This window comes from Dysidea avara, chromosome 10 (genome assembly GCF_963678975.1).
Source record: "Dysidea avara chromosome 10, odDysAvar1.4, whole genome shotgun sequence".
NCBI classification, from domain to species: Eukaryota; Metazoa; Porifera; class Demospongiae; order Dictyoceratida; family Dysideidae; genus Dysidea; species Dysidea avara.
This window is the reverse complement of record NC_089281.1, coordinates 14,332,121-14,352,234: the sequence shown is the minus strand read 5'-3', so window position 1 is coordinate 14,352,234 and position 20,114 is coordinate 14,332,121. Positions and strand designations below refer to the sequence as shown.

Genomic DNA, 20,114 nt, shown 5'->3' with positions numbered 1-20,114 from the left:
GGGCATATAGTTATTTAACCGTACTTGTGTAAACAGAGACATTCCTTTCTACACATGCAAATTGGTAAGCAATGTAGCTGAGTTACGGGTGGACCCAAACTCCCAGTCAGCTGTTTCTTGCAGCCAAGCTTGTAGCACATTATGAGGGTGGGGTGAATAGTACTTCTGATAATTTAACAGCTAGTAACATTCGACCACAATTAGTAACAAATTGCCAACAGTAAATTTTATTAAGTTTGTTGGCAAAAAAAGTTTTTTACATCACCTCAATTCACCTGTTTTATTATTTTCTATGGATGCCCCCATTAGTTGTATAAACCATCCGCTGGGAAATTGCAAGATTCATGATAGATAAAAATTCAAAATCAAGTGTGTGTAGATGTGTGTGTGTAGTTATAATCAAGTAGCTCCATATTGCTTGCTCCAAGTTTGTAGAGTGCTCAATGTGTCAGGAGAAACACTTGGTCGAATTGTCTTCATTGATTGTATAAAATCTTCATAAGATATCGGCCTAACCTGTAGGGATGCAATTGAAGGTGGTATAATGGATAACATACTAAATACATGGTGTCAGACAGAAACAATTAGGTTCTTAATTAGAAGTGTAATGTACTATGTTCGAGAGAACAAGGGATTAAAGAATGTTGACCAGACAGTTTAACATAACATTGTTAGAGTAACTAGACCAGTCAGACCTGTTCGGTTGGCACCAGACTAACTTCTACAGCATTCATTCCTGTAACAAGTAACATTAAAACAACTCTACAACAGTCAAGATATAATTCACCTCTGATGGGGCCAAATGCAGCATCTCTGGCAAGAGCAGTCAAATCGCTTGCAGAATAGTTATCTGTCTTTCTACGAGGATCATAATTTATATTAATTTTATAGATCATATCTGCCACTACATACAACGTACTTTGATAGCTGATTCAACTGATTATTGGACAGAGAATGGCGATGCTTCCTTAACAGGTTGGTAATGATAGCTCTTCTAGCCTGCAAGTGATGGTTAACATATTAATCACCATTAGTACCACATCATAGCACTGTTAGTGACTCTCAAATTTGACCAGTAATTGGATTCAATTAAATCTGCTTATCACCCCGAAAGCTAACAACATCAGCAACACAAGGAAACTAACACCATTACCATCCTACACACCACACATTGGATACAAAATATATATGAGCACACACAAACCAGTCTCAACAGGTACATACAAGTGTGTTGGAGCTATGGTTTGGAGAATTGGTCAAACAAGTTGTACATGTTTACCAACACAAACAGTGTTATTTGAAGGGCACCCTAAACAAGCAGTAGTTGCAGACAATTGGGAAATTTATTGAATTAGCTAATTATTAGTCTAGCTACATACACATGTTGCTAACCTCAAACTGTGGGAGAGGAACATAAATTCTCTGCACGAATCTCCTGTGGTAAGATAAACAAGTAAGTGAACACACTATGATAAAATATCTTCTTTAAAAAATCCACTGAACAAAGGACTAAATTATAAAACAAACAGTCCATAAGATTTTAGTCACAACAGGTTTGGCTTAATACATTTTTACTTCTGAAAATTAAAACGGACAAATTCAGGTAGCAGTAAAAATGTCCCTGCAAATGATTAACTGCAGTATATACTTAAGAAGCAATTCTAGTACATTACCAATGACCACAGTAGCATCTGCATAATAATTTAATAAATGTGTCAATCTCTCCACCAAAAACTCCTACAGAATAAAGTTTAAATAAACATAATGGCCACCATTAATCTCATAACAGTAAGTTAGCAGTTTGTAAAAAGATATTCCAAACAATAATCTACAACTGATGCATGAGCAGAATTATTAGTACTACATGAAACATTGATGTTGAAGAAACCTTAACGCTGCTTCATCAATTTCCTCAGGTCTATTAGTCGCAGCCATTACAAGAATTCTATCATCTTCACTTGATTGCATCTGATGGCAGACATGTACATATATGGTAATCCCTCCAATTGGGTGACCAAGCAACCAAATGGAGCCAACTGTTCTTACCCCATCAAATGACAGTAGGAATTCATTCTTAAGTCTTCTCATGGCATCATGCTCATTCTCCTTTCTCCTGCCCAATATTGAGTCAACCTCATCTGTGTAACATACATAAGACTATGTAGTGACTGTAACACATTAGTTACAGATAATTTGTTGCCTAGTATACTACTCTATAACATGGTAGTTAGATTGCTTAAATAATTGTAAGAAAGGTCTGCAGCCAGTTGAACTACGCTGCAAGTCTATGATTCAACTGCAAACTCAAGTGCAAGAATATTTTGACATATTGATCAATTCTTAACACATGAAATATTGTTTATAAAATGTTTCTGTGACACGGTCTATATAGTATGACTATTTTGTGTTCATTATTGACACTAATTGAAATAATTTCACTATTACACATAATGCTATATGGTTGCTAGGAGTGGCATGTGAGGCATTATATAATATAAGGATTCCTTACATGGAAACGCATAAAACTACACAGGAACTATACATTGAGATGACTTACAATCACAGCAAACATAATTTGACAGTATTCAAGTACCACAGGAGCCATTTCTCTATCCCACTGAAGTCACCATTACTAATAGTCTGTGGACTACAGCTGGCACAAGCCAAGCAGGTATGCATTAATGTACAACCCTAACCAAACGAGTTTAAATCATTGGCTGAGCGCTTTTCACACAAACAACTTTGATGTCTGGAATATAGTTTGGGTTAAACTGAACGACGACATTCGTAAGAGTGGCATCACCTCATTGGTGCATAAAATTTGAACATAATATTGCATAGCTGGCTAGTTACTATATAACATTCTTTTTGTCCTGGCTACTATGGCAACTATTCTTCTTTTCTCATACAGTTAGTGGTGCTTGATGATATTGGTATTGTATAACTAACCAAAAACCAAAATATCAGGTCAGTGCTGATGCTACATAGTATAACAAGCTATCATGCTATCACAATTGTGCAATCATGGTATAAAGCTATCCTTTCTGTTGTGATATAGCTCACCACATAGAGATAAGTTTTGTACAAAATATTGACAATGTGATTAAACATGCTAAAGAAAATGTGTGACATGGAGGTACAAGAGGATATGTGAATGTCGGCTTTGTACATAAATGCTGGCATCATTAGTCGCCGGTCTTGTTCGGTTAGTGTCTGGGCAAAAAGTTTTATGAAAGAAATAAATTCCTGGGGTTCAACTTGCAATTGAGGCAATATGGTGTTGTTATCCATAATAAAAAAAAATGCAGATGAACCTCAGTAACAGGACTGCCTGTGGGACCAATATCTCAATAATGAGGTGACCTTATCAATGAGATGGCCACTAAATAAGGCTTCACTGTGCAGTCTTGTTACTGAACAATTAGGTAGCAAGTGAAATAACAATTGATAGTTGCCTGGATCACAACAGAATGAATGCCAACAATGTACAAGCTGAAAGATGTGCCTTGTGCGTGTCTAGCAATCTCTAACTGCTTACAAACATTCAAAATATTTAAACGTGAAATTTCCACAAAAGAAACATCTGCAAGTAGAGCATTGGAAGTCAATCCACAAGAAAACATTCACAAACTACAATGGTATCCAGACTATTGTCACAAAAGTATTTCATAAATGTAAAAGCTAAGCAAGAAAACATTCACAAATAAACCGGCAGAAAATCATGAATGGGAAATCTCGTTATGCAGTAGGACACCTTGGGACCAGGTAATAGTGTCCTAAATATCAAGATGTCCTCATTTTCCAGGTCAGTTTATGCACTAAGGAATACTTTGGGAAGTATCTAAATTATGTAGGTGTCCTATACACACAAGCACCAAACAGCAAATGAAGCAATGCGGCTAACTTACCAATGAAAATGATGGAAGGCTGCCTGTCTCTGGCCACTGCAAATAATGCCTTCACCAGCTTCTCACTTTCACCATGCTGTGGAGCATATGATATTCATGAGTCACTGAGAGCTAATGATACTACAAGTGTTATAGCCAATAGTGTAATGATATTCATTAGATGATTGAGAACAGTTGTGACGGTAATGTTGTTTTAGTGTGGTCACTACTTACCCATTTGGAGGTAAGAGATGAAGCACTGATACAGAAGAAGGTGCACTGAGACTTGTTAGCCACTGCTTTAGCCTAGAAGACAATAATGCTGAGAATAGACCATGACATATTATGCTAAACATTACCTTTTAACATGCACAAAAACTACACCAACAGTCCCCCAAGAGGCTACTTACTTATAGCCAGGGGATGCTGAATGAATTTCTAGGAGGATGGACAAACTTCTAGGACAATAGCAGGGCCTAGGGTTATAAATCTGGTTCTTGTGAAAAGAATGCTCAAGTATATACATGATGTAATGTCCTGTTGTTAGTTTACAATGCCATGATCCCCTGATCTTGCCTGGTTCTAGCACATGGTCAGGGACAGGGATGCATGCTGCATACCACCAACAAGTGGGGTATTACTAGGTCCACAATAAGGACATCGGCAGCACACACACACACACACACACGCACACACACACATGCACGCGCACACATACACACACACACACGCACACACACTTACTATCATTGTTTTCCCATTGCCAGGTGGTCCAAACAGCAAAAGACCTTTAGCAGGAGACCTCAAACCAGTGAACAACTACAAAGCATCACCACAATAACTACTGCACATCTTTATCAAGTTAACAAGTACATATTTCACACAAACTCATACCAACTACAAGTACAGGAGACTATGGATTGAATATACCAGGGGACTGAAATTTGCTACACTAGAACTTACACAATATGGACACCTTGGGAAATCATCAAGATTTCCTGATTTCCCAAACCACTTTAAGCACTAAGGGACTTTTGGATTAGATTTATAGAATTAAAAGTGGTTCCATCGTTACTCCAAACTGGTCAGATCTAATTGCTAATCAGATGAGCAACCCTGCATAGTAAGGAAGTGTACTAGGGAAAGATGTCGTCAGGTAGTAGTGACAGGTAATGACCTCACTACAAATCATTGACTACAATATCATCCTGAAGTTCCTGATAAAGACCAATCAGAAATACACACTAAGATGACATCACAGCTAGTGTTGTTCTAACACTACAAGTAGTTTCAGTATGGTATTTAGTCAACTGAATGATACAATTAAAAACGTCAATGAACATTAGCACGATGACTAAACTGAAATTAAGACTGTAATTTTAGTACATGACTTTACTAAAATTTAACAATAACTGGGTCCAAACACTACAGTGATACTTTCTTAACAAACCCCCAAATAAGGGCATAATAAAGACAAAGATTTTTTTTTTTGTTTCTACAGATCTGGCTCCATACATTTTTTACTTTTTCAGTAGACAAGCACTTTAATGCAACATGAATGGACCACAATTTTAGTGTCCATTACAAAGAGGTCCACTGCACAATTTTCTCAGTCAAAGAGTACAGAAGCAAAACTGTTTTAAAATTTAGTTCCGGGCTTAATACTAATTACCAACTGCTAGTAAACTAAATCAAAACACTATCCACGACTAGTCATAACGGTACTACTGGGGGAGGGTGGAGGGGTAATGATCATTTCACAGACAATTGAGGACAATTGAGGATAATTCATAACCACCCACAAGATAAGGTAAGCTAACTGAAGTTTGTAATATTTATTCATTTATTTATTTAATTTATTAATGCTTTACAACACAAGTGCTAAAGGTCTTGATCATGGGATGAATAGCAGTCAGTAGTGAATAAACCGGTCACGTGTACTACACACACACACACACACACACACACACACACACACACACACACACACACACACACACACACACACACACACACACACACACACACACACACACACACACACACACACACACACACACACACACACACACACACACACACACACACACACACACACACACACACACACACACACACACACACACACACACACACACACACACACACACACACACACACACACACACACACACACACACACACACACACACACACACACACACACACACACACACACACACACACACACACACACACACACACACACACACACACACACACACACACACACACACACACACACACACACACACACACACACACACACACACACACACACACACACACACACACACACACACACACACACACACACACACACACACACACACACACACACACACACACACACACACACACACACACACACACACACACACACACACACACACACACACACACACACACACACACACACACACACACACACACACACACACACACACACACACACACACACACACACACACACACACACACACACACACACACACACACACACACACACACACACACACACACACACACACACACACACACACACACACACACACACACACACACACACACACACACACACACACACACACACACACACACACACACACACAATAAATAATACACACACAAACACACATATTTTTACCTCTGGTCTCAAAGCTGGTAGGATCACTATTTCTTCTAGAGTTCTCTTGGGCAGGTCTAATCCAACTAGACAATGCATAACACAAATAGATATACACACATACACACACCCTGCTACATACCTACGTCATCCCACTGTACTGCTGGACCACTACAAAATCACATGAGCAAGCTAGTGGATCACATGATTTACTCACCTGTCAATGACATCATCAAGGATGGCCTGCACCATATTAGGGTCTACCCCCTTGAAGTTACTACTATTTGTATGAGGTCTCTTATCAGACTGGTCAGTACTGCTACTCTGTATGGACAGAGATATATAGGTAATGGACACACCTGTACCATGGAACCTCTTCCTGCAGGACTAAACAGTGAGCAGAATAGTTACGGACTTGAAAGCCTACTAAGGGCTAGGACATGATAAAAATAACCTCTGCTAATACCAACAACAGGATCAGTGACTTTAAAAACTAAAGTGAAGATATTTCAAGTGTACCACATTTGGTATTAACAATTTTCAGTACTGGTCATTTTCAAATGGTAGTGGCCATTATATATAGCTTATCAACAAGTGAGGGTATAACTGTGTACCAGGTCTAGCTTCATACCAAGTGACCAAAAAAAAAGTTACTGCAACAAATATGGGCCACAGATAGCTGGTCTTAAAGTGTCCCTTACAAAGAGGTTCCACTGAATAGTTACCTTCTTAACACTACCCAATGGTTGTCTAGTCAGTGAACTAGGCAGTGAAGAGGTGGGGGATGCTGGCTTTGCTGTAGTGAATATAACACTCTAATAATACAACCAGTATACTACATATACTACCAAGTATGCAAAAAAATTGGAATTTTCAACTAGAGTAGGGACCATAGCACATTGATAAAAAGTGCTGAAACAAGCTGGAGTAGTGCACGATATTAAATCACAGTAAAACAATAAGAAGTGTTATATCCCTACTGTTTTTTTTGTGCACTTGTTTAGAAATGTTTAACCTTGAATTTGTGACATGAGACTTACTTTACTAGCATTATTTATGATACAGGTTGGTTCTATGGTGATAGCAATTGGTTAAAAGTTGAATAATATGGCTCTTGACAGTAGATTATGTACCGATTAATTCCAATTTTTTTTTTGCTATTATTGACTATAGTATGTTCACGTTGAGCTGAATCCTCAAAACATTTAATAACTCATGGATGCAATCACACACGATCTTGAAATTTGGCTCATTTGTAGTACTGCTTGACCCGCTAAAAATATTTCAAAATCTTTTTGTTCAAATGCTTGACATAATATTTACGGCCAATCAAAATTTTCCCAATACAATTTCTATGGGGGAAGCCATATAAGTACAGTGTCCACTACAGCCCTTTCCTGAACTTGTAATGGAGCCGAACTGTACGTGTCTGTTGTTGACACCTTTGCTGTTACCAATAATCACCTGGTTGGCTGAAATGTTAACTCTGTTGAGAAAAAATCCACTTTTAATTTTTAGCTGTTTTTCAGGATTCAGCTCAACGTGAGCATACTATAGTGCTGCAATCGATTAATTACATAATCGATATAATCGGTTACAGCCTAATTATAAGACTTGTGTTTTAGAATCCACAGTATTTGTGGTAGTCAAAATATTGGATGGTATCAAAACAGATACCGTGGTTTGACTGAAATATTGTCATATTGCTCAGTACTACCAACATCTCAATATACTAGGCAACCATTATAGGTAACTGATAACAGACTATTACATAAGCTAAACAGTAAAATATTAAAGTATGCTGTGGTATTAATTCTACTTGTTGTTTTGTACTATGTATAAAACATTTCTAATTTAAAAAACTACTGTTATGTGGCACACTTCACAGTACTTGTACAGGGGGCTGTAAGTTCCCATTAAGAGATATATGCTAGAAAATCATTTACATTCTTTCTTAATCTGACACAATACAACATTATCGAAGGCACTTAATCATTGCTGCCACCACTGACTACACTGTAGCACTAGCTCTATCTAGATAATATCTATTTAATAATTACACACCTTAATTCATACCCTACTGTACTATTATTGTGTTACCACTCACTGAGGATGGTTATTCTGGCCTGACACAGTTCAATGTTCGTTATCATTTTATCCCTCAATTTTTCTATCTTAGCATTCTCTTCTTGGTCTGTAATAATATTAATGTGTCACCATTGTCACTTCAACAATAACACTACACAACACATACATGGGGCTGCATGTAGTCAAGTGTTAACTGTATTTATCCTGCCACAATATAAAGTACCAGTACCACACTGGAATCTGCTAATGTGGTTAAGGTCCCAAGCATATACCCCTTAGTGACCTGGAAAATTAGGACATCTAGATAATCAGGATACTATTGGCTTGTCCCAAGGTGTCCATAATGTGCAGACCCCAGTTTGTACTACACTGTAGTCAATTCCAACTTTCTCTACAACCACTACACATTCACGCACATAACAAACATACACATTTAACTCTGCAAACGACACTATACAATGAACCTCTCTACAAAACATACCATACATTTAACTATTGTGACATTGTACATTATTAACCTCTCTATAATGGACACTGTACATTTAATCTCTATAAATATTGCACATAGACTGTACATGTAAATTAACCTCTCTACAATGGACAGTTTGTGAGGTCCCTAGCGATAACAAAATCACCTCCAACCAAATTCATTTCGGCCCAAATTTTGAAGAATGACGTAGTGTTACAGTTTGTGATATTCACAATAGCCCATTATTCTGCTACACACTACATGACTTAGCTTATTGGATACTTAATAGTTACCATATACCAACTACAGCCATGTGACCTCACATGTGACATGTTATGAAATCCAACCAATTGTGACAAAAACTGCAACTCAACTGCCACACTACTCATTGTTAAATGACTCAGCAAATAGTTCACAAACTGTTCAGATAATATTAATTGGTTTTTAATATTTTACAAGAGCATAATAGAGTAATCCTACATGCGTAATCCCACATGCAGGTAGTAGGCCTGAGAGGGTTTTGAATTAAACCACTACCTGCCAACGGGTTTTTAACCCCAGGTTTTCTATATTCCATGTGGTACTATCCCCAGGTGTGTAACAAATTAATTCCCACAATCAAAACTTCTCCACGTTTTACCTTTCCCTCTTGTATCCACGCTAACTCCTTTTTCGAGCTCTTTCAAGCCAGCACGATAATATGATAACGCTTTTGCCTTATCTCCGCCTGAATAACGAAACATTCGTGAATTATGTTCGGCATTTCATTTACCAACTTGGCTTTTCGTCGTGTTCCAACGCGTTGGTCAAATGTCGATAAGCAACATCGTGATGTGTCTTCATTTTGGAGTAACCAGTCTTGGGGACGATCTTGTAGTAACTCATGTCGCCAGCTATTACGATGAATAGGAGCGGGTAATACCCTGTTACTAAGCATTACGTACATAGCAACATCTTTACAAACCCATGTGAGATTTATGTAAATAGCAACATCTTTACAAACCATATGCATAATCGAAAATTTTATTAAAAATCATAGAAAACAACTATCGCTCAGCATTTTTAATATCAAAGAGGTCATAGTTATTGGGTGCATCCACCTTGACTGGTTGCTTCACCTGACCATTCTCCAGCACTCCCAGGTAGTGGCCTTTTTGGAGAGCTGACTCAAATGCAACAAAACCATCTGTAGGGAATATAACAATACAACTAAAATTAATGTGATTCACCTTTTTCATGAAATTTGAATTCGCAATCCATCTCCTTACCAGAGCCCTGTAATTGTATATGTAATGGTGTGTACACCTGTTGTGTTGTGTGTATTATTGAGGTGTGTACATGCATATATTGTGTGCTGTACATAGCGTTACTATGCTACAGACACCTATGCACGCACACACATCTTACCACGGTGACTTTTCCTTCACTAATTCGTAAGTACTTATCAGGGAACATGGCATTCTGCAGAGTCACAACTCCGGACTTGTGCTGGTGTCCATGTACAAAGAATTGAGCTACAATACAAACAGTACAACACACTGGACACGAAAAGCTTAACACGCTACCTTTCATTCCATGTCCACCCAGACAGTTAACTTCTCCATTGGGCATGATACGAATTGCTTTATTAAGCTCTTTAGAGAAGAGAATGATTTTAGCTCCATCATAAAACTTGGGCTACAACAAGCACTAACACAACATGACCAGACTACTTGCCAATCTCACCAACTGAGCCACACAGACTTCAAACACAGATTCATCAGAAAACAAATTTAGGCCACGTTTGGTATTGCCAGCAACACCATTGGGTTTCTTCACCGTTATGTAACATTGATGACATTTTGGGGATGAGGCTGCTGACTCAAATGACACAAGACCACCTCCCTTGTCAACAAGCTTAAACAATGCTTCATCATTTCCTTCATCATTAGGTTCCCCCTAGTAGTGATGAGTAACAATATAGTCACCATTATCAACAGTGTCACTTTCTGTGATTGGTTGTGTCAGGACAAACATAAGAACATTAGGTACGTAGGAAGAAATGGAATTAATATTATACAAATTGTTACACTTTAACTGATGTTACTAATGTCTGTTAGTATAGTGACATTTATCCCCCAAATTGTGCACTTTTTCATAACAGCATAAAACTTTCTGCATAAATAGTATTCCTCATGACATGTATTATTTTTTGATATAGTGCCATCGCAGATTTGACCTTTGGTGTCTGTGACCACTTTTGCACAGAAATTTGACCATTTCTGTCTTTATCTCCTTGAGGCATTAAGTGATGTGTTAAATGAACCATAGTAAAGGTCTTGTTGAATGAAACTCAAGTTGAAGTTAATTGTTATTTCCATTTGGAAGTTATGATTGCTTTTATTAGCTGCAAAATTCTTTGAGTTTACCTTTGGGGTGTAAACAAGAGTGAATTTGGTGTAAATTACCCATGTGGAGGTAAATTATCTCAAAATTCATGGGTAATATTGTCATAACTTCAGAATGAAATCACCTATTAACTTCAAATAAAAAACTAAGTTGTTTCGTTCAACAAGACCTTTATTTTTGGTACAATGTTTTAACAAGTTAAATAATGCCTCAGGGAGATAAAGACAGAAATGATAAAATTCTGGGCAAAAATGGCCATAAAAGTCAGCAAAGGTCAAATCTGCGATGGCACTATATCAACAATTTTATGTCATGAGGAGTACTACTTACGTGGAAAGTTTCATGCTTTTATGAAAAAGTGCACAATTTTTACATTGTGCCACTAACCACGTTTATATTTATAATTCATGTACAAAAAATTAAATAACTGTGTGCTAGTGTTCGGCCTGCTGAGCTGGCTAGTATGTATACAGAAAAAATTGTAAACAAATGTTGGCCTTACAGGTCTACTCCCATACAGGTTTGCCTATGTAAGAAAATAGTTTGAAAATTAAGACATTCTCGGTCCCAAAGTGTCCATGTGAAATTCATCTATTTTACAACAGAAAATTTTCTTGGAGGCAAAACAGAATAAAAGATCTGAGATTTTCTAATAGAGCAATCACTTATCCTCCTAAAACTGCACCAGGGCATTAAGTATGTGACTGTTCTATTAGAGTATCTCGATCTTTTACTCTGGCTTTTGTGCTTGCTTCTTTACTACAGCTGTACACGAGCTACTAATCAAATTTCCAGAAATACTAGGTGATCCCTAGAATAATTTAGATATAATGAGTGGAGCTAATCAGAATTTTAAAACATAAGAGTGTATATCATCATGTTCCAGCAATCAACTTTGTCTCACTGATAATTAAAGACATTCTACTTACATCTCCGATAAACTTTCCATCTCTTATTGCCAACCAATTCAATGTGTTCTTCGCATTTTGGAGAGAGATTACACCGGCAGTAGCACTACTGTGTACGATAAATGTAGCTGGGGGAGGAGAAAGCAATATGACATTACACATCTCCATACCACCTACCATAAAGGTCTCCATCTTTGCCTTGACAGTTAATGGATGCATCATCCATCACTCGTAGGTATGAGTCTGGATTAGAAAATGATTTTGGCTTGAGGTGAATCTTTGCTAGGTCTTGGAATGCTACCTGAATACCATATATGGTAGTATACATGGTCACTATGGTTACCACTACACCTGTATAATAGGGGCCACCAAAGAGGGGTCCAAGTCAGCAACTGATGGGACTGGATACAGCGTGCCAGGCTAGCCAATCAGAAATGAATTAACACAGTATACCTTATACTGTAACTCACAATGTTCATAACACGGACAAAGAACTTGTTACTGTATGGGTTGGTGAGGTCAACTTTAGTAGGTGGTATAGTAGCTCCATTAGGGTAGAAGCCAAGGAATTGATCAAGATATAACTCTGACTCCAGTGTCACTGCCCCTCTTTCTGTACAATACAATTTAAAGTAAATACATTAACCCAAGAAAAATAACAGTTCTTTTTATGCTACTGATCTACTATACAATCACTACCCTCTGCAAAGTAGGCATTTTACACTGTAAGCTGACTGTTCTATTAGAGAACATTTCTGACACTTATCCAAGCATGATAATTATCAACGCCAGCCTTTACAGATACCAGTTTGTCACAAGTATATATTACACGTACAGTGAGCACAGCATTTCAGTTAAGGGGACACTTACCATCTTCAGTGACGGTGAAATTGCAATATGCATCTCCTTCACCCTTTAGTAGCATTGATATGGTAACATGCGGTTTGTTATACACAAAATTCTTACATCACCGAGCACATCTCCTTTCTTGATGCCAAGATATTTACGAGATTTTGCATTCTGTAATGCCACAATACCTGGCCGTCGTACATGCACTGTAAACTGGTCTACAAAAAGACAGGTACATTATTGGTTTAACTCAAATAATTACCAATTAGGCGCCGAGTGTCATTCTTTGTTATGACCGGAACAGCTCCTAACTTGTGGACTCCAAGAAACCCTTGAGGACTGGCAGACACTATTCCATCAACCCATACTGGCTGACTGGTTGCCATGGAGATCAGTTGAATGCGAGAACTTCCACGGAACTTGCTCTGAGTCACACACATACATACATCACATTGTCTCGTTATGACATCTTACCATTATGGATGGTCCTGCATACAAGGATCGTGAGTTTTGCTTCGACTTTTTCTTTGTTTGCATACTCAATAGAGTACGGGAGGTGGCCTGCAGTTTTACAATATCCCAAATACTGCACACCACACACTACATTACCAATTGAAGGACGCTGACATAAAAGTGAGCCTCGTCACTCTCTTTACTTGTAGCCGATGGGATGGTAGACATCCCATTGGCTGCAATGCCAACACAAAGGCTAACTGGGGAATCCCGAGGTGGCACTGACTCAAATGATACAGTTGTCAGTTGTCTTTGTTTCTTGTTGTCATACAGATAGAAATGACAATTACGCCCTCCACTACCCTGGAAAGTAAAGACCATTAATGAATTATGTGGAATATGCAGCAGGGGCATAGGAACTATTTGTATCTGGTCCGGCTCTGGGAACACAATAGCACTAGCTGTACAGTGGGTGAAGCACACTGTGAATATGAATTCAGCATGTGCCTTTTAGGAGGCCTGGGGTTATGAAATGGAAACAATTCTGACTGAAATTACCAATGCAAGTTGTAAGATTGTCTCATAGTGGACTGTAAGTTTTTTTTTAGTAATTGAGTCAAGCATCCCCTCATAAACAACCTATGATTCATCCAATGTACTGCACACCACAGTAAGGGCTCATGTGATCTTATACAACATCATGTGATCTTATACAACATCATGTGATCTAACAAAGACTCACTTGCCCACTCAAAAGATCATCGGCAATACACAAGTATCTCTTAGGGTTAGCAACACTCTGCAACATTATGGCTTCACTATCTGTCATCCTCACGTAGAACTTGGCTGGAAGCTCAATATTACAAGTGTTAACAAAACATACAAGGTGTCTTACAATTATCCTCAGTATACAAGCCCACTCCAGTAACGACATTACCACTCTCTGATATGGATAAGTAGCGACCACTGGTCTGGCTCTTGAGACATATACAGTTACCTTCGGCAAATGCTGCCTACACAACACACCACCCTAAACATTGATAGCAATTCTCTCTACCACTCACCACTACAAATGGGGTGGCACTTCGCTCATCTTGGTTCTTAGCTGGAGATGGGATTGACTGTATCATCCCTGGCTACCATGGTGATAAGTTTCCATGACTACTTGCACTGGTGTTACCAAGGACTAGCCCATGTGAATTGGTAAGTATTGAAAATTATTACAGCAATTTTAATTGGAATTGTGTTGCCTTCTTTGAAATTGTTGTATAAGATGGAAGAGGAGTTAAGGCTGTTAAGACATCAATGATATTGAAGATATGAACACAATGTATTTTAGTGAAGATGTGATAGATCTTAAGATGAATAAGGGGATTTAGAGATTAGATAATAAATTAATTATTCTTTTCTTATAGAATTTTGGTAACTGGAGCAAATGTATTTCATTCTTTTGCACTCCCGGCTCTGTTATTAAAATGGATGCGGTATCTGGTCGATGTGTTTTTTATGGTGAATCATTTGGTTATTTTATTGTACTTGGTTACAAGAGGAAGATAAAAAATGCCATAGTTCTAACTCATGGGATGTGGTTGTTCAATGAGTGCAAATACTAAATATGATGTAGCTGCCATGTGTTGTCAATACAGAAAGTCTAGTTCTACATAACTTCATCCCCTTTACTCACAGAAATTACACTAATTATAATGAAGTAGACTACTGAATCCTTCTGTTAAGCAACCAGTGGTCCATTTAGTACATAATCCAATTCACATGGGCTTATCCCACCCTTCTCCTAATCATAGACACTTACCAAGTAACGTGGTCTGAGTATGAAGTGGGTGTAGATGCTGTTAACATTTTTGCTCTCAGCCAGTGGTCTGAGACTATTATCATCTGCAGCAGTGATATAGTGACCTCGATAAAGCAATGACTCAAACTGAAGGAACCCGTCATCTGCGTAATATGTATACCAAGTGTGTCATTGTGTACCGTAGTGTAGTTGAGTTACCTGTTTCATTAATGATAAACTTGTTGCCACGATGCTCAGGCCGTCCCTAATATTAGCACATACTGATAAACTAGCACATCCTAATACACTAGCACATCCTAATAAACTAGCACATCCTAATAAACTAGCACATCCTAAACTAGCACATCCTAATCACTATATAGCACTACACACATACATTTCCCACAAACATCGTCTCAGAAGCAGACACAAACTGAGTGTGGAATGCAGCACTTTGTAGTGAGATCACTCCTCGTTGTGAGGTGGGGCACACTTTATACTGAGCTACAGGAAATGATGTCATATTATGTCACAGATATGATACAGCATACCAAAGGTCCCCTCATATCCATTAGCACTAACAGTAGCCTTATCTGACTCCTCTATCTTCATTGTCTTGCCACTAGTCCGGGAGATCAACTGAATGACTGCATCTTTCACCAGTACATGCTATAGGATAGAAAATATAGTGACTGTTTTTACAATTGTTGATCATTTACTGAGCATCACCACCAAGAGGGTCCCACTAGGGACCCACAAGATGGCCAAAGCCTGTAAATGCAGGAAGTCAGGATCTTGTAAGCAAAAAACCAATCTCAGACCAGTGGTAACCTGACCCTCCAGCACCATGGAGTCTATAGGCATGTACCAAAGGAGCCACAACAACTGGAATCTGGAACTTTCTTTGCATTCAACCTAAACTTTAACGCATTGACTTCCCACCAGCTAAAAGTTTGCATAGCAGAGTTTTGTAGTGACTATATAGGCCATACCAAATTAATCTTACGTTCCATGGCTTTTTGAGTGGAAGAAAGTTTTTATTGCATACTCTGTTTTATTAGAGTACAGTGTATAGTTTGTTCTCAGGGGCATATGATTGAAAAGGACTTCCATTGCAGTGAAGTAACCATTCTATTATAGTAGTTAATTATACATGACTGCTTTATTAGAGTATCTCAACCTTATCCACTTAAAATACCATTGATCAGAGTAATACCATTGTTTAAGGCTTACAATGTGTCCTGTTCTACAATGGATCCCGAAACCTGACATCAATGTTTCAAGTACTCTGTAAAATCAAAAGCGGTTCCCTGAAACTGCTGGAACCTCCTAGGTGGCTCTATTAAAGTGTTTGATCTTTACAAGTATTTTCTCTGAAAAGTGGAAAGTGTTCCACATTTTGTATGGCCACTCTGCCATTACACCTATGACTATTTGTACAATATACAGGAGTCTCTACAGCCATTTGCTGTATCCATGAAACAAAAATTTGACATGGCCTTACTGGTATAGGCAACATGACCAACACAGCAGTTCACATTAGCCCATACATTGCCACAATACAAAATTTTTGCATCTTACAGTCTAGATCTTACCATTACGCACTAATGTATCAGAAGGACTATAGATAGTTCTCCATAGAATATCACATGTGCACATTTGGTATGCAACTTAAGATACATAATAATCAGCAAGGAGATGGAGCATTGCATTGTGACATCAAATAGACAAGCTCCACTCATATTATGTTACTACCAACTGATAAGCGATTACCTCACTGCAGCTCTTTAGCTGTCCATGCAGCAGCAGCATAATGAAATATACATCTAGCCTTGTACAAATACTACACGTTTTGGTTTAACACCACAATACACACTCTACCACTTCACTTAAGGATCTTGCAATAAACTTTGCTAGCATATGCCATGTCATGAGGTATGATACAGGGGTAGTGGAGCAGGCCAAAGAGTGAAGGGGCCAACTTTGACAGTGAAATTCACACAGTGGAGTATGAAGCATACAACAGATATGAATGCTATCCATGGGGATATGGGGGCTTGCCCCCAGGAAAATTTTTCGTATTTTATAAACTCAGAGAAAGTATTTTAAACTATTTTACTATGTTTTTGTATAAATTAAGTAGTTAACTACTTACAACTTTAAAGGAAATGCAAAAGTGACTGTTCTATTAGAGTATCTCGATCCTTTTTTGCAGTCCCATAAAAGTGGGAGGGAGCCTCCCATCTCCATCACCTATGGTATGATGTATAGACTGTTACACAAATAACATTATGTACATATGTACCAGATTCTGTACTCACTTCAGTGACCTGTTCTAGTGTACACTCCACCACATCCTACAACATACACATATACAGTAATACTAACATAAAACTACTACACCACAGGTATGTATGACATACCTTGGTAAAACCGTAGGGTATAAAAGATTTCACTAGCATGCTTGACATTTTAATTTCTGCCAAATGACGTTTGGGGGTTTGTTACTAGAAAAAACTATTCATTGATATATCTTGAAGGAAAAAGTTGATAAGAAAGTTTGCTTAATTTGTGAGAAAAAACTAGCATGATTTATTCTACAAGTCATAGTTTTAAAGCTCCAGCCCAGAGACTCTCTATACAAACCTGTTGATGATATCTTTACATCCACCCATTTGTATGGTTCACTTTATGCTAATAGAATAATACACTTTATGCTAATGGTTTACACACCCAAAGTGACTCAGATGCTCAGGCATTCTACGAATTTGAGAAGTATACACATTAGCATGCATTTTGTGAAGTCATGCATTTTGTGAAGTCGTGCATTTTGTGAAGTCATGCATTTTGTGAAGTCGTGCATTTTGTGAAGTAGCGGAATTCTCTGTTGTACACACAGAGAGGGTTATCATACTGTACATAGTTCTCTTACTATACAAGGGTATGGGGAGGAAATCTAGAATGTATCCAAGGAGTTTTACATTTGACTTTTACTAAATGCCTGCCTGACTTTTTGTATAGATTAGATTATCCATTTTTGTTAAAAGGCATAACCTGCAAACACACTTCCCAAACAAACACACAAGTACACAACAGACAAGATGTATAAAAAACTGACAAAATAGCTACCACTACAAGTAAGTGCTAATAACATGCACATTGTAATTCTAAAAGTTGGAGAATCGTCATTGTATGACGGAGCAATTGCAAACAATAAAAGTATTGATCAAGCAATACACGTCTCAAATCCTTTGACCAACTGGAAATTACATTAGATTTTCACTTTGTGACCGAAGATGATCACAGTAGGTGCTATATACTGCAAGTCACATACAACCATAGTCTTGTGTGGTCCTAGTCTCTTGGTGTGGCACTTATCAATTATAACTGCTCCCTTGAAAAAGGATCTAGTCCAGAATCAACATGCCAACCCGTTCTCACACCATAAGGTGTTAAGCATTTCATCATGAACATGTACTTCCTTAAGACACACATGACTAGAACCAAACATCTGATGAAGTAACAAACAGAGGTCAAACCTAACCATGTTATAATAATGTTCATGTTAAATTTCTTAAGACGCAAGGAAGTGAAGGAACCCATAAACCTTTTCAATTTGCCCTTAGCTTTCTACTTCACAAAAAACCAATCCATGTCCTTTTCAACCTTAGAAAAAAAACAGTCTCTGTGTCTCTCATCACCACTACCAGCTGTTATTCATGGCTTTTCCAGTCTGTTTGCGGCTTAAAATTAAAAAGAAAGTATACATTTTATGATGAAAACTGATGAAGTGCTGGTATATTGATTTCGCCTTTTTGAGGGGAGACTTGTAATTAAAAGTCGATGAGCACCACCCCAAGAAAAGTCTGGCCATGCAAGACTAATACAACCACTAAAACAAGGATACGATCTATGCTTAGCTGAACTTTGACCTTGTCTACTACTACTATAAATGTTGTTTTCCACTCAGTTCTGTTAGCCTTGCATTGAACCTTTTATTGCAAGTCCTCACAAACATGGGAGGAGCTTTTTGAGAGATGAAGGTAGGAAGATAGGTATGTAATGAGCCTTGTCCAAAATTACCACTGTCAAAGATTACCAGCTTAGTGAAAAACGTACACACAACCCTTTTACAGCACAACCCAAGGCACATGGAACGTCTACGCCTTCCTCTACCACTCGTGGGTGGTCACACAGCGGGTACACACTTTAAACACATAAAAAGTTCGTAGAAATGTTACCTGGGTGTGTGTGGTACTTGAGCTGTCCAGCAAGTCTCCATTTATATGAGCCATATCATCCGAAGCCCGAGCCGAAGCCTCGTCCGAAGCTCGATCTGTAAACCGAGCTGTATGTCACACGTCTATGAACGCGTGATATTTTCTATTACATTATTTTTTATAACGCGCATGTATTAGATCATTACGTGAGTTGAACTTGCTTGCTGTTGCTTTCTACTACTGCATACTGCCATTGAAATTCTTTGTGAACTGATAAGCAAAATGCAGAGCCATAATTATTAACTGTGTACTAATTGGCACTTGAACGTGAGCCAGATTTCAGGTTTCATAATAGCTATTACCATGTTTTGAATGCACTTATTAAATTTCTGGCTACT

General features: G+C 38.1%; 2 protein-coding genes across 2 annotated transcripts; both read right to left on the bottom strand.

Annotated features, from left to right (window-relative positions):
* Positions 1–321: 321 nt before the first annotated feature.
* On the bottom strand, positions 322–10,049 carry LOC136268380 (spastin-like). Its single transcript, XM_066063701.1, has 17 exons — positions 9,886–10,049; positions 9,750–9,836; positions 8,660–8,746; positions 7,278–7,348; positions 6,770–6,876; positions 6,695–6,723; positions 6,574–6,638; positions 4,632–4,706; positions 4,122–4,193; positions 3,909–3,984; positions 2,047–2,138; positions 1,889–1,968; positions 1,393–1,435; positions 920–999; positions 788–858; positions 696–736; positions 322–516 (listed from the first exon to the last, which is right to left on the bottom strand). Exons 1-17 carry the CDS (start codon positions 9,992–9,994, stop codon positions 400–402), a joined length of 1,302 nt encoding a protein of 433 aa, XP_065919773.1. The 5' UTR covers positions 9,995–10,049; the 3' UTR covers positions 322–399.
* Positions 10,050–10,064: 15 nt separating this feature from the next.
* LOC136268379 (uncharacterized) lies at positions 10,065–19,874 on the bottom strand. The gene is made up of 23 exons (XM_066063700.1): positions 19,738–19,874; positions 17,818–17,853; positions 16,048–16,165; positions 15,894–16,000; positions 15,716–15,761; positions 15,518–15,660; positions 14,772–14,843; positions 14,603–14,720; positions 14,450–14,553; positions 13,864–14,070; positions 13,729–13,815; positions 13,517–13,679; positions 13,372–13,472; positions 13,276–13,318; positions 12,876–13,018; positions 12,757–12,825; positions 12,583–12,706; positions 12,427–12,533; positions 10,835–11,047; positions 10,675–10,786; positions 10,517–10,623; positions 10,339–10,384; positions 10,065–10,295 (listed from the first exon to the last, which is right to left on the bottom strand). The coding sequence occupies exons 1-23, from the start codon at positions 19,789–19,791 to the stop codon at positions 10,156–10,158; spliced, it is 2,460 nt and encodes an 819-aa protein (XP_065919772.1). The 5' UTR covers positions 19,792–19,874; the 3' UTR covers positions 10,065–10,155.
* Between the last annotated feature and the right edge of the window lie 240 nt (positions 19,875–20,114).